The sequence below is a fragment of the Pleurodeles waltl genome, chromosome 5, assembly GCF_031143425.1.
Source record: "Pleurodeles waltl isolate 20211129_DDA chromosome 5, aPleWal1.hap1.20221129, whole genome shotgun sequence".
NCBI classification, from domain to species: Eukaryota; Metazoa; Chordata; class Amphibia; order Caudata; family Salamandridae; genus Pleurodeles; species Pleurodeles waltl.
Window position 1 is genome coordinate 1,219,081,906 of NC_090444.1, and position 25,746 is coordinate 1,219,107,651.

The window sequence follows — 25,746 nt, forward strand, 5'->3', positions numbered from 1 at the left end:
GACGCGGGTTTATAAACAAGACAGGGAGCCCATACTTGACTAACATCTATTGTAAAGAGAGATGTGGCTGGAACTGAATCCCATATTTCAGACTCAATATCAATCATATTGGCTGTTTTCCATTTTATTATGCTTAACCATATGGTTGAGTGTTTCATCAGAAGGGTTTGTTCATTTTCACATAGGACGCTTATCTCCCTTTGGAGCACTAGATATATATTATGAAGTAAGTTGCACAGTTCTGAGCTACTGGCCTTGGGAAACAATTCCTTTGCTCTACGAAACTGGGGCATTTACTGAATTATTGAACATTAAGCTTGCAGTGCTGCTTCTTTCATCATATATTAAGTACTACGGCCTAAGCATCCTGCACCAAATTAAATATATAACGACATACCAAGGGAGGACACAGTTGATAAAGTTAAACATTTAAATATGGAGGCTTGGATGATCATTCACTGACCTCAGTTTAACGAGAGCATCAAAGCAATGAAACAACATAGATTTCAATGAAACTATTCTCACTATGACAATCAAGTGTCACAGGCTGGCCAAGTTGATTTACGTGACAGCTTGAATTGCACGTGATCAAAGATCTTGCTGCCTTGATTGTCTGGGTGTACTTGACAGAGAGCTACTGAGTGCTTCCATACAATCACCCAATTCATCCCCCTACACATAAAATCTGCCAATAATAACAGATCCAGTGATGCCATTCCTTCTTTTGTCTGAACCTCGTCCTTGACAGTTTTAGTTTTTCATCTGACAAGCATCAGACCTCAATCTTGGAAACAATTGACTTTCATCTTGGTCTTGCGCTTTCATCTTGATGGACTGCACTTTTCTCTAAGAACATGGTATAATGGTGGGAATTGTGGTTGCTGCCTCAATAGATGCAACTTAGTAATTGCCGTATTGTTTCACCTTCAATCCACTAGGCTGGGCTCATTGATTATCCCTGCATTAGGCTGGTTCATCGCTGCTATAATGTCACCACATGTTTTTCTACAATCATATAGAAGTAGAAAAAGCTTCTTCAGCTTTTCTAGAAGCCTATACATCCAAAATGTTAAGCCTCCATATTCTGGATTTCTCCTGTCTTATTTGAGCTATGTGATCAAGGAAATATGAATACAGATTGAGAATGCATAAAATGTAAACAAATAGTTGGATTAGAGAGTTGGACATAATGCTCTATAAGAGGCAGGGCATCTTCGGCATTTCAAACTCCTATACTAAGTTGGAGAGGTAGCTTAAGAAACAATTAACTCTCCCAAAAGGCTAGATGCCCATACATGACAAGTAATGGCAAGCTAACACGAGCTCGGTATTTAACCATATTAGAAATGCAAAAGCTTCCCTTGTTTACAGCACATCAAATACTGAACACGACATGGCTATGTGCTGCATCTGTAGGCACGGAGACGCAAGGGGAGGACAGAGGAGGCATAAGGCCCCAGATCAGGTACTTAATCAAGACCCCACGCATGTGCGTGTGCTGCAAACATGATTAATATGCCATCAATCAAACGTGTTTTTTTGTTTTAAGAAAGAGACAGGCAAACATTTCATACTACTAGATGGTGCCGAAGATAGACAATCTGTGTTTTCTGGTTTCCAGCGGGATACTTTTTAAAATTGTATTTTTCAACACAACTGCTCCTGGCCCCACAAAAAGTTCTGGTGGGCCCTTAAAAATGTTAATCTCATGGTGTCATGCCTATTCAACAAATGCTGGACAGAGGGTCTGGTGATAGTTAATAATAATGTAATCCCTAGTTCTAAAGACCATCGTGGGAAGCGACATTTTATTTTTTCACTTTATAAAAGATGCAGTTATAAACCTCATTTGTAGAACATCCCTTTATCTTGTTGCCTTCCTTTCTTACAAAATCATCTTCTCAGTCAAGGAAATATATGAAATATAGCATTTTAGCCTATTTTTTTCTGAAGCCCTTTTAATCACACAACATTGCATGATAAATAACTAAGACAAAAAATCCGCTCTCTTGCTATCCTATTTACATACCACATAATACTATAGCATTTGCTATATTATAATGATAGATGTGCTGTTCTTAAAATTAGTAGTAAATGTTATCTCAGCTCTAAATATTTAGCGCGCCACAGATGACTGGTAACACAATGTTACAGTGTTTCAATTGAAATAAAATACATATTTGTGGGGGAATAATCTTGTCAGATAAAAAAAAAAAATCAAGTATTCATCTTTACAGTCATTTATTTATGTATTCATTTAGGTCTGCATAGCATAAACTTGGTTGAGGAGCACTAGAGCACTTTACCAGGAACAGACAGATCTATATGAATAGTTCTTCTGTAGTAAGATCACTTTATAGGAAATATGGTAATGTGAATAACTCAAACAATATGGAAAACATTATTTGCAGATTATTTGAACAAGTAGTATACAGGGAGGCACTGGAAACGTATCATTTTCAGGAGTACATCAACATTTACAGAATCGTTAGTAAACAATAAGGGCCACGTTTACAAGGCCCTGGTGCCACCGGAACGTCACTTCTAGTGATGCTCCGATGACGCTATTCACTGCACCATAGTTACAAGGAGGCGTTATGCCACAATTTTGGGCCCTTCCAACGCAGTTTTCTGTGGCAGAGGGACATGCAATGGGTGTTGCTGTGGACATTCCACCGCAACACTCATTGCTTCTGACTCTGCCCCAGATTTACCCAAGGGTGGCATTAGCATGGCCCAATAAGGAGGAATACTTTTATTCCCCCTCATTTTTGCAGCACTCAGAGAAAGAGGTAAAGTCCATGAATGATTGTTTATGTGCTGGAAGGAATGCCTTCCTGCACATAAACAATCTATTCCCTCAATGCAGACACCTTTGCACCATGGTGCAAGGAAGTCTGAATTGGCACTGGCAGCTAAATTTAGCACCAGCACAGGGGGAAACACATGGGTGTGCCGTATTTTTTTAAATATGTCTCATCCTTGTGTTTCAAAAGTGGAGCAGCACGGCACTGCAAGTTTTGTCACAGCCGTGCTGCACCACTTTTTTGTAAATCTGGGCCTACGAGACTAGATCATATGCAGAGGAAGATTCTACAAAATGCACAGAATTACAATATCTCTTCTCAGGAGAAAAAGGCTGTTTTCTGCAAATGAAGGAAAGCATCACTAGGATCAACATTATTTCCATAAAGGCAACAGAAAAAAGTGAATCGTGAAACGCCATCCATCAAAAGTGTTCCTAGATGAGCTATAAGTATGTATTTAAACCCACATTTCTGTTGCTTAGTCTAAGGAATATTTTGTCCAACACAATTTGCCTTGTTGATTTTTCTAATAATGGAATCAATAAACAAGGCAGCACTATTTCATCAAAGCGGTTAGCACTAATCAGTAAGGTTAACTTTATAAAAAAGGGACATGAACATTTTGCCTGTAGCTCATGATTTTTTTGGAACTTTAAAGTAAGATAATCATTCTGATTCATAAATAAGAAAGTGTTCTTCAGAATTAAGTTGTTGCTCCTCACAGTTCCTGGCACATGTATTTGCCAGAAATAAATGAGGCTTTCATGATACAACTTTAAGAGACTTTGGAGATTCATCAACTGGGTGACTGACCTTGGGTTGGGCTACCAAGGATTATGTTATAATTTTAAAAAAACTTTATTTTGTATGGTATCTTTTGTACTTTGAATATTGCTTGCCATTAAAAATTGAATAATTGAATAGTTTAAAATCACAACGATCCATTAAATAGGATTACAGCAATAGACAGTAAATCTAACCTCCCAAACATCTTTTAGATTCGGTAACTCTTTTAGATTTGCTAACCATATTGGATGCTAAATGTTGACAAATTATTGAAGCACACTCTTTGATTTTGCTGCATCTCTCTTTTAATAGAAATACCATTATACACTGCCTTAAAATAGGCTGCTCAGGATTATTTGGTCATGAGAGCGTTCTGTATTTTCAGTTAGGACTGCTGAAAAGGAAAAGAGGCAGGTCTGACATTAATATAAAAAGGGAAATATAGGATAATTCCTAATTGCTCAAAATAGCACTTCTCATTGGTAAATTACACTCCCTTAAGCAATGGGATGATATAGCTATCAAATGCATTGAATCAGTTCCAGATAAACTCTGTTAGATGTTATCTCATAAGTAAGAAAGATCCTATTGGACAATTATCCCAATGTGTGTCAATATATTATTGTGCCATGTTTGGGTAGAATTTCAAACATTTCTATCACATGTCTTTGACATTTGCCACTAATATATAGTCCTAAATATGAACACTTTAAACTATGGGGCATACATATTTAGAAGATTGCCACGCAGTGCAGCGAAGTGCAGCAAGTCACCTTGCTGCACTGTACTACATGACAGGGAAAGGGCAGGAATGAGATGTATTTAAGTCAATATGAGCAGTCCTGCCCTTTCCCCTGTGCTGGCGCCCTTTTAGCAGCCTAGTGCTAATGCAGTGACCCTGGCACAATGGTGCAAGGGTGCCTTCATTGCATTCAGGATTGTTTTGTGCAGGAAGATTCCCCTTTTTACTTTTTTATGCATCCTGCAGAATGTAGCATTCATAAAAAGAAGAAAAAATGAGGACAAGTAAAAGTATTTCTCCTTGTTACTCATCTCCTGGGAAGGAGTATTTTAATGGTGCATTTTCAGGTCTACCATTTCTGGTAAATCTGGGAATGTGTCAATATCCCAGGAGGATGCATGGGAACACCGACGCATCACCCATGATAATGCCTCCCTGGCAAAGAGTAATGTATCACGAAGGTTTGTGCTTCGTTGCTTTACTCAAGATTTATGAAGCCACCCAGGGCCACGCAACATGGCCTCGCATGGCTTCATAAATCCCATTTCTTAGTTGTGTCGCTCTTGCACCACGTTGATTGGTGCAGGGGCAATACAAACGGGCCTGTAAATATGCCCCTGTTTAGAGACTCACAAAGAACCCAAAGTCTCCCAGACAGATTGAGTACGTCAGAGTAAAAATGCACCGACAAGGAATTTCTAGCTGCTGGAACATATTGAATGATCAACTGTGACTGAGATATGTTTAATACGTTTAAATCTCTGCAAGTAAAATGATTTCTCTGTGGCTAATCTTCTTTTCATTGATCCCCATTAAATGTAGGGATTTTCCCTCCACATTGCCACCAGGGAAACACACTTTCTACTGTCTTTAAAATAATCAAATGTGCATATGTTTCCATGGTGGGAAACTACCCGCAAGTGATATGTGACTGCTTGCACACATATAAGGTTGTGGATAGGCAATAGTGCATGACACTATTGTAATGTAACAAGGTAGCATTATGAAAAAGTAAAAATGAATGTCTCCCTAAAATCCTCACCGTTAAGTGTCCTATGAATCTCTAAGATATTCGTCTTTTCTTTCCTTTAGAATGTGTCAGTTGCCCACATAAAGCGAGTTGTGAATCATTTAAAGTGAGCCACACATGCACTTGTGTTTTATATGAAACATCTGTTCTAAGGTCCAATTTTTACAAAACGAAGAGTACCTACCACATATTATTGCCAAGTATAAAGTGTATAAGCATCTGTTACTTCTATTCAACATATTGCACAGCGCTTTATATTCACAGAGATGTTACTTGTGTTATAAGTGAAAGCATCCAGTTTTAGACATTTTAGTTTAACACTTTATGCACCTTTATAAAATTACTTATAAGTATGAACAGGCGCTAACATCTTGCAGCTTTGGAGTCTTTGCCTCGTGGTTATATTCATTCTATGAGGAAGAGATTTTAAGGTAAACCATTATCTCTTGTTCTTTACACGTGAAATGTCAACATATTGGACGGGCATTTTACTTATCACTGATAAGTGGATACTATTGTAATGTTAAACTAACAAAAAAATATGCCTTGGGTAAATTGTTAATAAGTTGGTGATCATGCTCTTATCAGTTGTCACCAATATAACAATCATTTTTTAAACCATTGTAAGTCATTATGAGTTTGTTTAAAACAATTTTAAACTATGCAATTGTAACAGAGGATGGGTGGAAAGATAATTCAAACCACCTTGAAAATATTCCATTTGCAACCCCTTCCATCCTATATCAAATGGTTAACGTAATGAGTAATCTATGAAGCAATTTCACAAAAACATTCAGTTCAACAAAAAACTCCACAAGGCACAGTTCCTTACAAGGCTTGAGAACCAGAAGGTACAGAAGATTTGAAAAGAGAAACAAACATTTCAGGTTTACTCTATGACACTTTGAAATGAGCTGTTCGACAGTTCAGACCCCACTACTCCCTTCATCTGAAAAGGTCACAATTTACTGCTTGTTATCTACCCAATGAAACATTTAGTAAACCTGCAACCTTCTAACTCTTTTTCTTTTATCCACCTTGCAACTCCTTTCCTATTATCCATCTTGTAACTCCTTTACTATCAGCGCAACACCCCTACGACGCCAAAACCGTAATCAAGCTAATTGTCTACTGTCCACTTAAGAAGCAGACTATTTGCAATGTTTGCTAACCATTAAACCCATCATAAATGGTGAGAATCACATGGTGGATGCAACGGGTAAAGGACTAAAGAGACAATAAAGGTGATTGGCTACGGAATAGGGAATAAAAGAAGGAGGTATACTTGGGGGGAACTATGCTAATAATGACCAGCAGCCAAACAGGGTTGTTGGGATCATATGCACAAATCTTAATATCGGCTGGTCAGTAATCTACCAGCTTTGGGTATCATTTTATTCAAGTGCAGCAAAGGCATCCAGGTATTGTGGTACATGTCACTTCTGCCCAAGAATTAGCAACCTAAAACATTTGTAACACAATATTCATCAGTGGCTATTCTACGCTGTGGTTTGAAAATATATTCTTCATGAGTATGGATGCACTTCAATGTTTTATGCTGAATTTTAGCAGTTGAGATTGTTGTGGTGGAACTGTCCATATTTTTTGTCCAGCAATTGGGCTATAAGGATCTTTATACATTGTTACAGCATGAATGATCATTACGAAATGCAGATGTAGGAACTGGATTTTATCCAACTAATCACAACTTTACGTTATGATCGTCCAAGTTGCAGTCACTTTATAAAAATGTTTTTTCTTTATAAGGCTTGTAGACATATATGTTTCTTGATGTGGGCATTATCTTCATTTCATGTTTTTCATTTTTTTATATTGAATGCTCATAGGGTGCTTCACATCAACAATCACATGATTAACAGTCATGGGAATATATTTGAATGCATCTTCTCCTTTAAGTCCAAGCCATCAGAACATCGTGACCTCAATCATTACAACCACATCCCAATCCTTCCCCTGTGGTCTTTAGCTAAACAGATCTGCTTTCCCCTCGCCTCCTGGTACATATTTAGCCAAATTCTCCTTTCCGCTAACCATTCATGTGGTACTCGAACATGTTAGGCCACTAAACCCATCTCTGGTCTAACAGTTTACAACATGTCTTGGATATACAAACAATTGTCCCTCATTAGTACCATCTGTCTCTTTAAAATCCACCTTTATCCTCCTTCTGAAAAAGCCCTCTAGGAGTGCCTCAATTCTACTCAGCAACGGTTCCACTTATTTTTTGCTTCTTATGGTAAAAAATATCCTGTGTTTAAATAAAAATTCCTTACATCCACGTGCAGCCAAACTACACCAAGTCACATAGGTCACTGCATTAAACCAGGGTTGTCATTGACTTGAGCCCCTGCGGGACCTCCATGTATTGGCTTTCATACGTAAATGTTTGCAAGCTTAGTTGTATAGATAGCTCAGGGTCTTAAGAATTTGTTGATGAGATGTTTGAGGGGTTTGCAACTCACAGGTTCAAATCATGGCCTGGCCCACCATTCTTCCAAGGGCAAGAAACTGAGTAATAACATTTAATATTATTAACACTTGCGATTTACAGTACTATGAGAATACAAAACTGTGAGAGGATTTACTACGTTAGAATTTTTTTTTTATTCCTTTGTTACTCTGGCAGCACACTGATCTTGGATCATATCACAGTGCAACATATTGTGATAAGTGTACAATTTTTTTTTAACAAAATAAAAAACAAATTCATTTTCTGTAAAAATAATCCAGTGGATGATATTATAAAGAACAGCAATAAATATAAACATGAAAGTCAGGGCTTTGCAAAAAACACATGGACAAATTTCCTGACCTTCCTCCTACATTAATAGTGTACACATGCTAATGTTGGGTATAACAGCAAACATCAATACATATAGTATAATAAGGCCTTAGCTACACTGCTTGGCAAAATTCAGCCAAGCTTGTTGTGGAGTTCTAGCATGTATAACCCTAGAAACTCAGTTGCAAGTTTTCCTTTCCCAATAACACCCAGATGATAAATTAAAGGATCATTAGCATGCGTTGCCCTCAAGCAAATGCTCTTCCAAGCTAAACTGTCAACCCCAAAAGGCAGGCCAGCAGGTGTTTCCATGCAAGAATATGACTGCCAATCACCCTGCAACTGTATAATACCAGAATATTGTAAGAGGTTTATAAAGCACCTTCCGCAGAGTTCCTTTTATGTCCAAGCAGGTTTCAGGCAACAATAAAAATGTCAAAATGACTCTGGTGATTGGTGTTCCTGCTGGAGAAAGATCTGTCTTTCGTCTTGTGGCAGAAGGTTAATATGTCTGCTGCAAAGAACATATACCACACACATACACAAATCACCAAACTGTATTTTATATGGATCACTCTGTAGGTGTCTGCTTTTGTCACAGAGAGCCTTTTGTTACTTGCAGTTCATAAGTTACAACCGTAATATAACACAGTAAACTATGAATTGTCATCAAGAAGCTGTAGACAAGCTGGTGCATGGTATAGTTTAGAACGTTATGTTTTCCCAAGTCCCCATTATCCTAATGATGCTAAAAAGGGTTCATTTGGGTAGAAATACATTCTTATTACCTAAGCCAAGCCCAACCACTGTGATACGTTTGAAATCCTGAGTTTGTTCTTCTCCCGACCAAACACTTAAAATGGACTGCCTACTTGTATCGGTGACATATGACTCCTACACATGGTAGTGAGGGGATTCCTTGGGATGGAGGGTTTTTTGGGGGGTACATCAGCAATGACTGTCACACTGCGTGCCACCAGCACTAAACCCCACCCTGTCTGTAGACACAGATGTGTACATTAGCTAATAACAGCTCGTGTGCTAATATTCTAAATGCACATTCAGTTTTGTCGCTAGCGCCACCAATATCTGCCTCAAAGTGGACTGAACCAGGCTGATAAATAGATTATGCAATCAGAAGAAGTTACTAGACTTTTGGAACTTTTTTTAAACAAAGCCCAAAATGTACTTTTGTCAGCCTAGTTACTGTGGAGGTTTACATTGTGCAAAATGCAGAAAAGAAAATTGCCTTTTATTCTATATTACTGAACAAGAGGTATGGAAACTGATCTAAGTGAGACATTACGGTCAGATGTACGACACACTTTACCGATCACAAATAGCACATTGGCTGTTTGCAGCCGGTAAAATGTTTTTGGCATGTACCAAAGGCAAAATGCAAGTCGGTATCTTGTTACTTACTTGCATTTTGCTTCTGAAATTCGGTATTAGGAAGGGGCATGGTTAGGGCGTCTCTTCCTAATACAGAATCCCACTGGCATGTATGAATGTTTTGTGACTGGAATGGGATTGCAAAACATTCTTACGTTACCAACTCGGTGAAGGAGACGGTAAGCCATCCGCAAACAGGAAGGGATCCCCAAGATACCCCGTCCCCTTTGTGAATGGGGGCGCCCAAGACCACTGCCTTCTATAAAAAAAAATGTTTTTTTTCTTTTTTTGTTTGGAATGCAGCTTGTTTACCTTTAAGGAAAATGGGCTGCATTTTTTTTTTTAAAACTGCTTTATTTAAAAAACAGTCACAGACATGGTGGTCTGCTGATCCCAGCAGGTACCATCCCAGTCAGTGCCAGCAATTCCCAATGGGTCACAAATTGCGATCTGCATCATGAATATTAATGAGGCAGGTCCCTTCGGACCCAATTGGGAATTGCAAAGAGGGTCTCAGACATCTTTGTACATCAGTGTTTGTGACCAGTCACAAATAATGCAAATTGAAAGTCACAAGCACTCAGGGTTGTGCATCTGGCCCTAAATGTTTTTGTAAAGAACAACCTGACAAGCTAAATGGGCAGCATTGCATGAGCACTCGCTATTGCTTTCTTTTAAGAAACAGACTGAATGAAAGTGTGCAAAATAAACCACATTTTTCTGAGCCATTCCAACATATGAGAGTATGAGAGACAGACAAAGAGGTATAATTTGTATGTGTTTAAGCTGTTAGCAGGGATATTATTATGATAAAATGTGTCTTCTCTTTTCTTTCCTTAGGGGGAATTTTTGAATTTGTGGAATCTGGGCCCTTTGGGGCTGAGGAATTAGCCTTTCGATTTGCTGTGAATACAATCAACAGAAACAGAACCCTTCTGCCAAACACTACTTTAACATATGACACCCAAAGGATAAATCTCTATGACAGCTTTGAAGCTTCCAGAAAAGGTAACATTATATGTCTTTAATCTTCTTCTGTTTGCAGGGCATAATAGTCGCCAGCATGGCTGTGCCTGCCAAATGTGGTGGCTGACAGAACAGCAATATGAAGGGATTTAGTCTAAGCGCACTAAACAATACGAAGGAAATTATTTTTGCAAATAAACACGTTATTTTAATAATGTCTCTTAATAAGGAAGCGCACAATTCAGCATTCTCGTTTAGAAAATAAAGTTAAATGAGGACTTTGAAATGCTGTTACGATTATTTTTAAAACATAGAACACGTTCTGGAATAGTATTTATGACTTTGTCTGACTGTAAAAGGACCAAGGAATTGTGAAAAGGCACAACGCATAGAGCTGCAATTTCCCAGCTCTTCAAACTGCATCAAAGTGTTGATGCACAAAACTATGTGGAGGGCAATGGGCAATGCTAATGTAAAATGGCATAAATCCATTACCGCTCCACTCGTGAATTTCCTGCAAGTCCTATAGCTCACAATCACAATGGTAGACACCAGTAAGGAGTGCAGATAGGGACTGCTCAGCAAGACAGCGGTGTGTGGGATGCACTTCATTTAACAAAGGCTAAAAATAAAAATAAAAATTAGATAGACCTTTACATAGATGCTGAGCGGAGAAAAAGTAGGTGCGCTGCATCATGAAGACAGGGTCAGAGCTATTTCTGCCTTTGTTTCCAGGCCACACCATTTGGCTTGCTTTCCCCTATCACAGTTTGCCACTTTTCTTAAAAACTAAAAGAGAAGAGTGGCAGCAAAGCAAAAACAATATGTGGTATGAGATAGGTAAAAAAGGAAATCCATAAAAGTGAGAGAAGGCAGAAAATAATCAAGGAGGAAGATTTGGCATTCAGCACTTTGAAGAATGCTCCTCAAGGGTGAAAGACTTAAATATCTGCCTACTATGAGCAAGCCATGATATCCTAGTAATATGAACATATATTTAAAACTATTTGTGTATTATTATGCTGCTAACCTTCATTTTTAGAATTGTCTTCCATACAATCCTCCTCGGTTTAAACACTGAGTGCTACTGCAGATAATAGGATAACTGTGCCCAGATATTTGCCCTGCTTAACTGTATTGTACAGGTTGAGGAGAAGTGTGTTTTTAAATGATCAAAATAATAGATATTTCCTCTTGATTTAGTACTCAACAATCAACCAGAGTGGAATAGGTCCCTTTATGTCTGTTTCTTTTATCTGGGTTATATTTCTACTGCTATTTCTGACTGCTGCTATGATCATTTAATTGTTGGATCTAGTGGGGCATTTTATCCATCACAGGAATCAATGCTCAACATGGATCTTTGGGCCTTACATAAGATGTGGTAGAACCATAAAACAAAATGTCAGTACAAACCAATGAACTTACATAGCATAACCAATGTGGCCATTCAAGGAAAACTCCAGTTGGAAATGAGGGTAAGGGGTTTCTTACACACCTGAGCTCAAAGTCACATAGACAATTCACAAGACAAAGTTATCAAGATACAAAATCACCAAGGTAACAAAAAAAAATTCAGGAGAACTAGACACTCTATGAAACAATACAAAACATAGGTAAATTTACTTGGTGGATAGAAAACAAATGTTGCTCGGATTTAATAGGCATCAAGGCAAATCAAATCATCAAAGTTCAATTTAGCTGGCCACAGGAAAACCCTACAGTTAGCCAATCAGGGAAAACATGTATGGGGTGGGACACACGTGGGCAAAAGACAAAAAGAACACAAGGGATAAAAGAATTTGGAAAAAGATAATCTCAGGCAACAAGTTTCTAACTAAGGTGGGCAAAAGTAAATAGAAAGGGAAGAGTCAGCATGTCAGAAGCGTGATCACAAGTCTTCTGTAATGTTTGGGAGAAATATCTCTAAGTCTCAGCAACACATTTCAAAGGGGAAAAGGCAGAGAGGAAGATACTTCTCCAGATGGCTCAGCAGGTGGGGTTCTTCATCTGCAAGGCAGCTGTCTGGATTCTTCTGTGACAAGAAACTGATGTTACCAAAGTCCTGCTGGGTATTGACATCAAAGCTCATACTGCAATCTGATTCATCAAGGAAACAATTCATTTGATGTTGAAGGGACATCATATAATAGAAATTGATCATAATACTCCACGTTGAAACATCCTTGGGTTTTCCCAAGTCTGTAATGAGAACAGTGTCCATCCATGCACCTCCACACAAGATTGAAACAAATGTTTACATTTTTAGTCCACAGTCGAGGATATTCCACATTTAAGGTTGGATTCTTTCAACTCTCTATGTGTAAAACAATAAACATCTATTACCAAACTAGTCTCCTCATGGGAATGAAATCTGAAAAGAAGAACTTACTTTAGCAAGATGACTTGACATTTTCTGCACAGTCACAAAATACAGGGTCTAGCAGGCATCACTTAGGCTAATGCAAGTGAATTAAAATAGCACATTAATACATTCAAACAAAACGCAATTTAATACTCAAACTACAAATTCAGCACTAATAACTCCTCATTAATATTCATGTCACAATATCTTTAAATTAAATTAATAATACATTCAGTCAGTATAACGCAGAACTGCGTTTCTCTATTTTTGTGCACATATTTAAAGCATTAATTAATAGAAATTCAACATCATTTAAATACAAACTATTCGTTTAGAGCCTAAATTACTCCATATTGTCAGTTTAGTCCTTCAAACATTTAGTTAAACTTCAATAGCATCTATGTCTCTGTCTCGGGTCTAATCAAATTCACACTAAAATGACTACTCTGTGCATCTCTCTACAATCAAACTATTAGTACTTTGATTAACATAATGCATAGATTGCCATGTATAGCACTTTGACATAAGGGACAGTACTAAAGTTTCTGCTACATCAGTTCCATATGACAGAAATCGATGTTTTTGTTATGTTTCCCCTGTTGGGTTTGGATACCTGGCATTCAGACCATTTGATGGTTCAGGGTATACTGCGCAGCTCTCAACTGCATGTTCTTGGGAACCTCCAAATGCTTTACTTAGAAACCAATCATCATCATCACTCAGTACATCCACCAGAGCAGGAAAAACTGAAAGGAAAGAGGACTGCATTTAAAAAAAGGCTTTTTCTTTGTTTGAGAGGTGGCTGCGCTCCTATGGACCACTGCCTACTCCTCAACATTTGTTTTAAAATTCACCAAAAGAAAGTGATCTCAAGGGAACATCTTCCTTAAGGTGTTTGTGAATATTTTGCTACCGGATTTCAGTTTCAAAACATTGATACATAACATAATGAAATGCTGTTTGGAAGGGTCACTCCCTTCCAAACACGCCCCTTCTAAATAGCAATTTCTAATTGCATTGTAAACACATTGTACAGTTCTATAACATTTTACTGAATCTGGAAATGGGTTTAGTACATGAAAAAGTCATTTTACGGTCCAAAACCCTGTGATTATGAGAATTGGAGGCTATGTGACCACAAAATGGTTTTGTACATCAGCCTTATTGTTCTTTTTGCCAAAAAATATGAAGACAACAACAATTACCTGGAGATTCCTTTGAGGGGCTTGCATTGAGGCAAAACCAATTCTGCTTATGATCTATACTCATATGCAGCTGATCTGATTCAAGAACCGATTATTACATGCTTCTGTGTTGACCCAGATCACTTGCATATAGAATACTTCCAGGGGAAAAACTGCTAAACAATGAAGTTGGGTCAAAATACTGATTGCCTTGCCCATCGTGTGTGTCATATAGAGTTATCCCATCCAGCATTTCCTAAGGTTTTAACAGTCAAATGAGTGAATAAAGCAAATTATTTGCTGTAGCACTCAGTCATGAGAGTAATCTTGATATGACTTCAACACCTAATGCAATATAAATAGGCTTGATTTGATACCTTGTCCTGCTTCTCATCTAGTTGTCTGAAGACGATAAAAGTGTTAGTATTTGTCCATCAGAGTGAATGTTTTAACAGTTGTGAGAATAGATCTTAAAACAGCCAAAACATCCACAGAAGGTGTTCTTTGAAGTGTGTGAATAGGTTGCAGTTCTAGTTGCCCTGATCTGGAGTGCATCCTACTAATTTGTCTGAAGAATACAAATGTAAAGATATGGTAAAATACGAGCATTTTTTTGGGCAAAAAAGAAAAAATCTTATAAATAGAACTTCATCTCATTCTTATCTGGTTAACATATATTGTTGCACAATTGGAATTCTGTCACTTGAAGGAAGCTTTGTACTCTGTCAACTACCAACATCTTTAGCTTGAATATGAGGTATCCTTTGTTTTCTTTTTGTGTGGCTATCTAATGCTGGTGGGTGCTTTAGATCCAGCTGTATACACTAGCTACCAATCTCCTCCTCACTTATGGTGAATAAAATAATCACACATCTTGCGCCCTTAAAATCCATGTAAAAGAGGAGCCTTCACTGCATATTGTATACCCTGTAATTTCAATCTCCCAACACATACATTATTTGTGAACACAGAAGGGGAACTCTACCTTATTACATGTTAGACCTCATACCTTTAGCGTGTTATTGCCTGTAAAAAATGTCTCAGGGTTGCCACTATAGCCTGTAGCACATTTTTAAACTGCCATTTTGACTTAGCAAAATATACCTCTTGCTAGACCCAAACCTTCTTTTTTAATGCTCAGGTCACCACCAAGGTAGGACGTAGAGGATCAAAGGGCAGGGTGCCTGGTTTTCGAAATTTAGGGCAATTGTTCTTAAGTTTCACATGTTCTGATAGTGAAAAAAACCCTAAAGTCATTGTTCACAATAGCTAGGCTATCTCTCTCATAGACTAACACTGGGTTACTTTATGACACTTAATAAGCAATAATGTCAATTTGGGAGCAGATAGAGAAATTCTTCTTCCACTCATTTGAACTGTAATTTAAAATCCTTTTTACTGGTAAAGTCGGATTTTGAGTCACTATTCTAAAAATGGCACTTTTAGAAAGTTGGCAGAGCCACATGTGCTTTTTTTTATTGTGTTCCAGGTCTCATGACTGTCCTGTGGTGTGATGTATATACGTTTTGGACAGGGGACAAAAGGGCCTTGGGTGTGGGGCAGTGTTTTTCTCTCTAGAGTAAGATGACTGGGCAGTTTTACTTAGCCTATCCTGAGGGCTTTACCCACCTCCTTGCTGACTTCTGAAGCTGCCTGCCCTTTCAATAGAAAATGCAGCACACATCTGGGCCTACCAGCCCTTTGTCCCAATGGACAGTTTGGAGTCAAGCTCAGGGGAAGGGGAAAAACTCACCAGAAACATTTAGGGGTAGACAAAGAAAGTGACCCCCCACACACAGGTTGGCCCTGGGTATAAAAGTGGCACCCTGAGAACCTCTCATGAGAACACTCCTAGGCTTCTGGAAGATTCAGAAGAAGGAGTGACCTGCAGTTGGAAGAAGGAAGACTAGACCTGTTTGCCTTAAACCCAGGATCCTCAAAAGTGATTCCATGGGTTTGATGGCTGACCTCCTGTTTGTACTACAGGAACACAACAAGCTTCCAGAGGCCTTTTCTGCTACTCAGCTGACCAGAACCAACTGGCCCAGTCCTGGTCCCCTCTGCTGACCTCTGTAAGAGTGAGCCTTGAGCCTCAAATTGGTGTCCTCAGGGTCCCGGACCTTTGTCTGGCATTAGAGTGTACTCCTCCATGTGCAACTGAAGGTCTCCTCTGAATCAACAATGTGAGATACAGACTGAGCTAGGTCCTCGCATTACACCACCTCATAGCTCCTCATCTCAACTTCACCCAATCCAATGGAGTGCAGCACAGACCAATGAAGTGCCTCTAATTGCAGCACCTCTCAGCTCCTGAATGGTGGTTTCACCATGACCAATGCAGCATTGCATAGACTGATACAGGACCTTGTTATGCAGCCCCGTGTGTCTACTATCGGTGTCATCACCAGAACTGTCAGAGCATGGCACAGGCGGACATTAAAGCACCTTGCAGCTCCTGATTACAACTTCACTGGATCCAACACAACAGAGCACAGAGTTTTGTATTACAACACCACATAGCCCTTGCACCAAGGACCAACGGTACAACTCCCAGTGGCTGCATTTAGTTCTGTACCCAATAGGTGCCCCACCAAGATACGCTTGAAGTTTGACTTTGTCCCTGTCTGGCATGACCAGATACCTGCAGTTGGTACTTCACTCCATTGTTGGTGTTTTTTTTCCATTAAACAATGCCATGAAAGCTCAGAACAATAGTTTTACTGATTGGATTTTTATCAATTTGTTGACAATTTAGTTATTAAATTATTCTCGAACTTTCTAAATTGGTGTGTGTTGGAAAATGGGTTATTGGTAGGGCAGGTAGGTACCTACACCTAGCAACAAGCCACTAACCGCCACATAGGTACAGTTAGGTCTCAGTAAATTAATCCCAGCTCTACCCTTGGTAGCTTGGCATCGAGCGTCAAGGCTTAACTTAGGAGACAAAGTGTAAAGCATTCAAATATCACAAAACAGTAATTAAATAAAACACAGGAAACAGTTTAAAAATCCAAAACCAATTTATAAAGATAGCTTATATTTTTATCTTTAAAATGACACAAAAACGATTAAAATCGGTTCAGGGGAACCGGAGATATGAATTTTAATTTTTGATGTTTTTCTTCCCCGGGACGAACCTGCCAGTTGAATCCGACCTCCTGGAGCCCTTGTCCGGATACGCGAAGTCGGTTTCCTCGGTGGTGATTTGTACCTTCGGACTTAGTCGTTTTTTCGAGATGAAAATCCTTCGACCGGGGTAAACCTGGATCTTGATCCGACGTCCATGGAGCCCTTCTCGGATACGATGGCTGGGAGGTCCCGGTCAACTTTTTACGTTCGGACTTAGTCTCTTTTTTGGATGTTTTTCTTTACCGGGACGAACCACGAGGTCAGGCCGGGTCGCGGTTGAGGCAAGCCAGCTAGAATTTCCGCGTCGGGTCGGTCACTTTATGGAGCTTTTTTTCAAAAATTCTCCAATCTTTTCCAAACTTCTGGGGCTTCACCCAGATGTTCTTTCAAGGTTCTTTTGGGGTCCACAGCTCACCCCAAGGGTCCAGAAGTTCTGTGATGGTCCTTGGGGGTGCGGACTTCAACTCCCAGAATGCACCTGGCGCAAACTCCTTTTTGGCCACTGGACAGTGGTCAGCTGGTCGCTTTCTTCAGGAGTTGGTGCAGGGGACTCTGGTTTAGCAATTTTTCACCTGTAGCAAACAGGGAGTCCCTCCTTGAACCAGTTGAAGCCAGGCAAAGTCCTTCTTGTGGTGAAGCCCAAGTGTGCAGCTGGTGCAGTCCTTCTGAGTGCAGGGTCCAGGTGCAGGCCAGGGGTCCAGCAGGGCAGTCCTTCTTCTTCTTTAGTTCCTTTCTTGTTGAATTCTGGAGGGGATCTGAGGCGTGGGTGCAGGTCTGCCAGTTTTATCCTTGCTCCTGGGTGAAAAGCAGGGGGGTCCTGGTCCTCCAATCAGGTACAGGGTCGTCCCCCTGTGATGACCACTTCCTGGGAAGTGTGGCAAAAATCCATCCCAAAAGGCAACAGTCTCCAAAAATCCAACATGGCTGAATCTGATTTTTGGAGGTTACATCTGGCTGAGCCCACCCACTGGTGTGGCTAAAAATCATAAACACACCCCTCTCCTGCCCTCTCCTAATCTAATCAAGGGGGCACCTAGCTGTCTGGGGTTGCAGGATGTGGGGGTGTTGCTGGGTGTTCCAAATGTCCTTCTCTGCCTTTGAAGACCAGTTTGGCTGCCCTCCCCCTTCCTGCCTCACCATCTGCTGAGGGGAGATTTCTCTCCCCCAAGCACATTCCTTTGTGTGAAGTCAGGCCACTTCACACCTCATCAAGGTAGCCTGGCAGAAGCTGCTGCAGGCTGGCCAATCAGAGCACAGCAGCAAAAACAATGCAGAGCTGAAATTGGCAACTTTTTAGGTAAAGTCTAAACTTTTTACCTGCACTAGTTATATTAAATCCAACAACTGGAAGTTGTGGGATTTATTACAACAATCAATTTGATACCAAATTCTTGGTATGTAACATTTAAGGAGACTTTAAAATTTGAAATAAAGTCTGCCCATTCTAGCCTATGAAGGCCATTTACTTCCATGAGGGAAAAACGAATTTGGCTGTTTTTACCTCACCAGGGCTTATAAATCTATTTTTATAAAGTCCCTGCTTATAGTTACATGGCACCCAGCCCTAGGGGCACATAGGGCACACCTTAGGGGTGACTTATATGTAAAAATAAGGTAGTTTAAGACTTTGGAAGTACCTTTAATTCCAAAGTCGAATTTGCATATAACTTTAATTTAAAAGCAGCCAGCAAGGCAGGCTTGCTTTTAAAATGACACTGGGCACCTCAGCAATGCACCTAGGTGTGCACCACCTATGCTGTGGTCCCTAAACCTACATGCCCTACCATATACTAGGGACTTATAGGTAGGTTAACTTAGCCAATTATAATTAGCCTAATTTGCATATCCATTTTACACAGAGCACAGGCCCTGGGACTGGTTAGCAGTACCCAGGGCACCATCAGAGTCAGGAAAACACCAGCATAAAGTGGAAAATGGGGGCAAAAAGTTATGGGGCCTCTGCAATCAGCCCCAGTTTCTCACAGTGTGGGGTTATTCTTGTGTTGTGTTTCACTTTATTACTGATTGAGTGCTGCATGATGCTTAACCCATTGCCTGTATGGTAAGCCTGATTGCATTTGTGCCAATCTACTAGAGGGTTAAGCACAGGGTTATTTACTGACGTTTGTGCCTAATCCGAACAAAGATTGTGTTTATTACATGAGTGGGGTTCACACATCTCTCAACTAATAACCCAATTTTTTACTTTACCATTAAAACATAATCTGACAGGTGTTTAGTTTCTTCCTAAACATATTGTCACATTCAACCACTAAGTAAGTTGAGATGACTGTAGCAAAATGTGTGTGCTTAGCTAGGGAAAATGTATTGAGTTACAATCATGTGGGTAATTCAACCACCCTAGTCTTCTAATCTACTATCCTTACTACCCTAAATCAAATACCCATTACAAATATATTGTATTGGACACAGTGGGTGCATGCTTCACAAGACTTTGTAGCTGCAGCTTTCACTTCTTGTCCCAGTGATACAACCTATTTGCAAAAGAAAAATTAAAAAACTCCAGTTGCAATACTCTGAGACAAAGAAAATATTTTCATACTTGTGGACTTTATTAATTTGACAGCTGACCCTCCCTGAAAAAATGAAAAAGAAATACGTTGAATTACTGTGGTCCAATTTAAGCAAACATAACATATAAGTCAGAGACTCTTTGTAAGTCCAAAGGGTAAACTAATGAATCAAAACTCAAGTAAGAACACCAGTTTGTTGCACTGGAGAAACAATCTGGATGGCAAGGTTTGAGGTATATGCACATGAAGAACACAAAACCACAGCACTGTCCTAAGTGAATACAGCTCCAAGGTATATCAACAAGCATATCCATCATTATACATCGTGCCCATCTTCATAGCACAGTGGGGATTGGTACACTAACATGTCCATGTCTACCCAGAAATGATCTACACAAATAAAAAACTACAAAATAAAAATGCTGATATGCAGGTTCACACAAGCAGAAGCACAGTGCAGAAAAGTTAACAACAAAATGATAACTTTCCAGTAACACCATAATATCACAAACTACACCTACAGCACCACTCATTAAAGGGCGGTCTGACAGAATGTCAAGATAGCATCACACTGGAATCTGCCATGTACAACTGCCAAAAGCAGTTTGAGAACACAAAGACTCTTGAAATTGTGGACTTCCAGGTTTGACAGTGATTACACAAGTCTGGTCAAGATGTTTTGGGACCTTACTCCCTGAGCAATCTCTTCACAGCCTGCACAAGTTATTGGTTGTCAAACCCATAGGCTTCAGAAATGTAGAAGGTCATCAAGACTGTGAGCGAGGACACTATTATGGACACCAGTTAAAGAAACATTGACCACCAAGAGATTGCACTATAAAGGCCTCAGAAACAGAAAGATGACAATCGCCATGGACAAACTGTTTTTTCTTGCACAGTAAAAACATACTCATGTGAAGCTTCTATTCAGATCAAAAGCACAGTTCTCTGTAAAGATATACAGTGTGTTCAGTGCCAGCTGTTTTGTTCCGAACACAGTTGCATGTTGTCACAACTCATTCTAGTGCAGAGATGGATTCAGCATACAGCCACAGAGCCTTCAAAAGAAATGCCTTGCAGCATGAGGCCAACTGGAATTGAAAAAGGATAAATTTGCAGACTTCCATTTGTCTGACACATACCAAACAAGTTGCCCTCTTGATCTCAATTTAGGGGTGTAAGCTAGAGTGAAAGGATGTGCATCTGGTTTCTTAGTACAGGTCATTCTGTGTTCCTGAACAACAAGGCATACACAATAAGAACTTTTGCTGCATTCCCGGTGCAGCATAAGTAAGACCTATGTTCAAGGAGTTATGCCACTGTGGGATGGGAGTCCTTGGCAGTGCATTTCTACCTAACTATGAATTCCCAAAATGCACTCCAATGTATCCTCATGGGTCTGATGACATACTGTCTTTACTTGTGCAGGATATTATAACAATGGTGTTGAAGAGAAATGTCTAAAAAAATGACAGGCTCTATTCCTTTCTTCGCAAACGTATCTTTAGCAATATGCAGAGCTGACTTGGACTCATGCATGTAAATACCATTAAAATAAAGGGGGACGAAGATTAAGGTCACATTAGCTTTACCCTTCCACCGATCTTACCACCGGTCATGAAAGCCTCCTGAAATTGTGCCAGCCATGATAGGCACCTATAGTATGTTACCTCTATACATTAGCTCAGTTATGTCCCCTTTTTTGCATGAAATGGTCCCACAATATGTGCGCTTGCCTCTCTAGTGTAGAGATGCTTTTATCTCTATGGATTTTATCATACCCCATCAGCAACATTCATTGCTGACCAAGATCTAAGCTCAATTCAGTGATTCTATTTGAAACTTGCAATTTTCTACCTCCTACATTTGACATTTGTAGCCCATTCTTTCCCACCGTGGCATATCAGATATAAGGCTCTTTTATGGCATATAGGCCCTCATTACAACCCTGGCGGACGATGTTAAAGCGGCGGTAAGACCGCCAACAGGCCGGCGGTAAACAATTTGCAATTACGACCGTGGCGGAAACCGCCAACAAAGACAGCCACTTTAACACTCCGACCGCCACGGCGGTACAAACAAACAGCGCAGTGGTCACCGCCAACAGACAGGCGGAAGACAATGTACCGCCCACACTATTATGACAGGCCAATCTGCCACCTTTTCCGGGGCGGATTCACCGCGGATAAAAACACAGCGGAAACAGGAATTTCGAAGGGAAAACACTCACCTCTACACACTCCACGAGGACACCATGGACCCGGAACTCCAAATTCTACCTGCAATAGTCTTCCTGCTCCTGTACTAGGAGCACGAACGCCGGCGGTGAAGACCACGGTGAGTACTGCACCTACGACACAGGGGAGGGGGAGGCAAAATACAGGGACACACACATGCAACACCCCCACCCTCACCCACTACAGCATACACACTAATACATATCTATATATTATAGTTACACCCCCCAAACCCCCCAGAAGAATGCAAAGACCAAAGGAAATTATTGTAACCATTGTAATCTATTAAAATACAGTACTATAAAATATATATACACTATAAACAAATATATACACCAATAATACAAGTACAGGTATTGCACCTTTTATAGTCCGTGGACCACTGGGCCCAAAATGCATGGGCAAGGCCCACACTCGATACCAGATCAAAACAGAGAGAACACTGCAGGGGCATCAGATAGAAATACAACAGGCACCTCAGGGGGATGGGAAGGGGGGGCACCTCAGCCGGATGAGTGCACAATGCCAGATCCGCAAGGGGGCTCAATGCCCACTGTTCAATCCTGGGGAGTGCAAAGCCATGGTCTTTCAAGTCTCTACAGTGGGTGGTTTACCCACTGTTCAATCCTGGGGAGTGCAAAGCCACAGTCTCTCAAGTTTCTACAGTGGGTGGGTTGCCCACTGTTCAATCCTGGGGAGTGCAAAGCCACAGTCTCTCAAGTCTCTACAGTGGGTGGTTTGCCCACTGTTCCATCCTGGGGAGTGCAAAGCCACAGTCTCTCAAGTCTCTCCAGTGGGTGGTTTGCCCACTGTTCAACCCTGGGGAGTGCAAAGCCACAGTCTCTCAAGTTGATAACAGTCTCCACTGGTTCTGGAGGGGGACTGGTGCCCAGAGTGTTTCATCCTGTGAAGGACAGAGGTAGTGGATGGATGTCTCCACTGGTTCTGGAGGGGGACTGGTGCCCAGAGTGCTTCATCCTGTGAAGGACAGAGGTAGTGGATGGATCTCTCCACTGGTTCTGGAGGGGGACTGGGGCCCAGAGTGCATCACTCACCCCGTGACGGTCCCAGTTACGTCAGTGCCCCTGCCGCTCATGGGCTAGCGGTGCTTGAGTTGGCAGTGCCCTATTCAGCGGTGCTTGAGTTGGCGGTGCCCTGTTCAGCGGTGCTTGATTTGGCGGTGCCCTGTTCAGCGGTGCTTGTGTTGGCGGTGCCCTGTTCAGCAGTGCTTGATTTGGCGGTGCCCTGTTCTGCGGTGCTTGATTTGGCGGTGCCCTGTTCAGCGGTGCTTGAGTTGGCGGTCCTTCATGGCCCAGCGGGTCTTGTGCTGGCGGTCCTTCATGGCCCAGCGGGGCTTGTGCTGGCGGTCCTTCATGGCCCAGCGGGGCTTGTGCTGGCAGTGGCCTCCTGGGCAGCTGGGCTGGGGCTGGCGGGGCCCTCCTGGGCAGCTGGGCTGGGGCTGGCGGGGCCCTCCTGGGCAGCTGGGCTGGGGCTTGCAGTGTCCTCCTGGGCAGCTGGGCTGGGGCTGGTGGTGGCCTCCTGGGCAGTGGGCTGGGGCTGGTGGGGCCCTTCTGGGCAGCTGGGCTGGGGCTGGCGAGGCCCTCCTGGGCAGCCGGGCTGGGGCTGGCGGTGGCCTCCTAGGCAGCAGGGCTGGGGCTGGTGGGGCCCTCCTGGCAGCTGGGATGGGGCTGGCGGTGGCCTCCTGGGCAGCTGGGCTGGGGCTGGCGGGGCCCTCCTGGGCAGCTGGGATGGGGCTGGCGGTGGCCTCCTCTGCAGCTGGACTGGGGCTGGCGGGGCCCTCCTGGGCAGCTGGGATGGGGCTGGCGGTGGCCTCCTGGGCAGCTGGGCTGGGGCTGGCGGTGGCCTCCTGGGCAGCGGGGATGATGGCGGTCTTCTACGCTGTGCTGCTCTTCCCAAACTTGCCGGGTTTCTTGTGGCCCTTCCCCACCTTGGGAGGTGTCACAGCTGAGTCCACACTCCCACCGGGACCCCTGGGAGCGGCTTTGGGGGCTGGAGTCTTCCCCCTCTCCCGCTGGGCACTGGCCAACTTCTGATGCTTCACGGGGGGACTGGCTGTGGCTCCGTGCCACACTGGCTGTCCTGGTGGCCGGTGCACTCCACATACCTGTGACTACAGGCACCACTGGTCCAGGAGATGTTGTGGCTGAGGTGCTAGTTCGGGACCTATGAGATGGATGGGGTGGGGGAGGTGTGGGAAAAAGGTCAAGGCTGGACAGGAAAAGTTTTTTGGACACACTGGGACGGGTAGCTGGAGGGGGTTTGGGAGTAGAGGAAGAGGTGGTGGTAGTAGGAGGTGTACGTTTGATGACTTTGGGTGCAGGTGCATGCTCTTGAGGCTGTCGTGAGGTGGATGGCTGTTGGGTAGGTGTGTGCCTGCGTTTGTGTGTCTTGGGAGGGGGCGTCACGGACACACTGGGAGAGGACACAGGGGACGTGTGAATGGTAGTGGGGTGGTGACTGCACGTGAGCGGGGTGTGCTGGTGGGTGTGCTGGTGAGGGACGTAGTGGCTGTAGAGGTAGTGCATGCAGGTGTGTGTGTAGACGAGATTGGGAGGGAGGAGGGAAACGACGAGGAGGGGGACACAGTGGAGGCAGTGGATGTTGGTGTGTCTGCATGTGTCTGATGCTTGCGTGAGTGCCTGTGGGATGTGTGGTGCTTATGTTTGCCTGAGCTTCCCTTGTGTGGTGAGGTGTGTGCAGGCTGGTCTGATGGTGTGCTTGGGATAGGCAGAGGTACAGGGGATTGGGTCTGGGTGGAGGAAGTTGGAGGGGGGAGGCCAGACACAGGGACAATGGCTGCCATCAGTGCTGAGGCCAGAGTTTGAAAGGCTTAGTGAAGGGCCTCCTGACCAGAATGAATGCCCTCCAGGAATGCATTAGTTTGTTGCAACTGCCTTTCTACACCCTGGATGGCATTCAAAATGGTAGACTGCCCAACAGTGAGGGACCTGAGGTCGTCAATGGCCTCCTCACTGAGGGCAGCAGGGGTGACTGGGGCAGGGCCTGAGGTGCCTGGGCTGAATGTGATGCCCACCCTCCTGGGTGAGCGGGCACGGGGCGAAGGCTGAGGGGCTGCTGGGAGGGCGGTGCTGGTGGGGGGGGGGGTGGCAGCTGTACCTGTAGATGTGGGGGGCACAGATGTTGCCGCCACCACAAGGGAGCTCCCATCAGAGGACGAGTTCGTGTCGCTGGTCTCAGCTCCTGTCCCCGCCGTGGAGCTCCCCTCACCCTCCGTCCCACTGGTGAATTCAGAGTCCGTAGAGTGGCCCTCCATGGCCATGTGGGATGCAGCTCCCTCGTGCTCCGGTGCCACTGCTCCTCCGCCTGATGATGCTAATGCACACAAGAACAGGGAGACCACAAAAAGGGGGAAGGGAAACAGAATAAAGACATGTTGAGTGCATGGATTACCGCTACCGTTGGCGGACAAGACAGACACAGAAGCCCCCTGCAGTACGCCACACTCTTGGGCTCCACTGTTCAATTCCTGGGAAATGGCCTACAAGGCTATGGACGACATCTGCACACATAGATGACACAGGGGCATGAATAGCTGTACTTGGCAGTCTACAGAGGTGGGCTGGGGTGCCACATGGCCTGCCTTACGGAGGAGCCTTGCCTACGGAACTCGCCCTGGCCTAGGGAAACCCACAGCCCTCCTCCCCCACCCAGACAACTCCACTGCGCGCAGTCAGCTGAATGAGAGTGTACTCACCTCCTTGTGTCTGCTGTGATGCCCTCAAGCGCCCA

General features: G+C 42.7%; 1 protein-coding gene across 1 annotated transcript in view; it reads left to right on the plus strand.

Moving 5' to 3' along the window:
• GRIK2 (glutamate ionotropic receptor kainate type subunit 2) overlaps positions 1 to 25,746 on the plus strand; it is a 1,513,871-nt gene that overhangs the window by 313,213 nt on the left and 1,174,912 nt on the right. Inside the window, exon 2 of the mRNA XM_069235474.1 lies at positions 10,401 to 10,568. Within this exon, the coding sequence (XP_069091575.1) occupies positions 10,401 to 10,568 (168 nt within the window). The remainder of the gene's footprint in view (positions 1 to 10,400; positions 10,569 to 25,746) is intronic.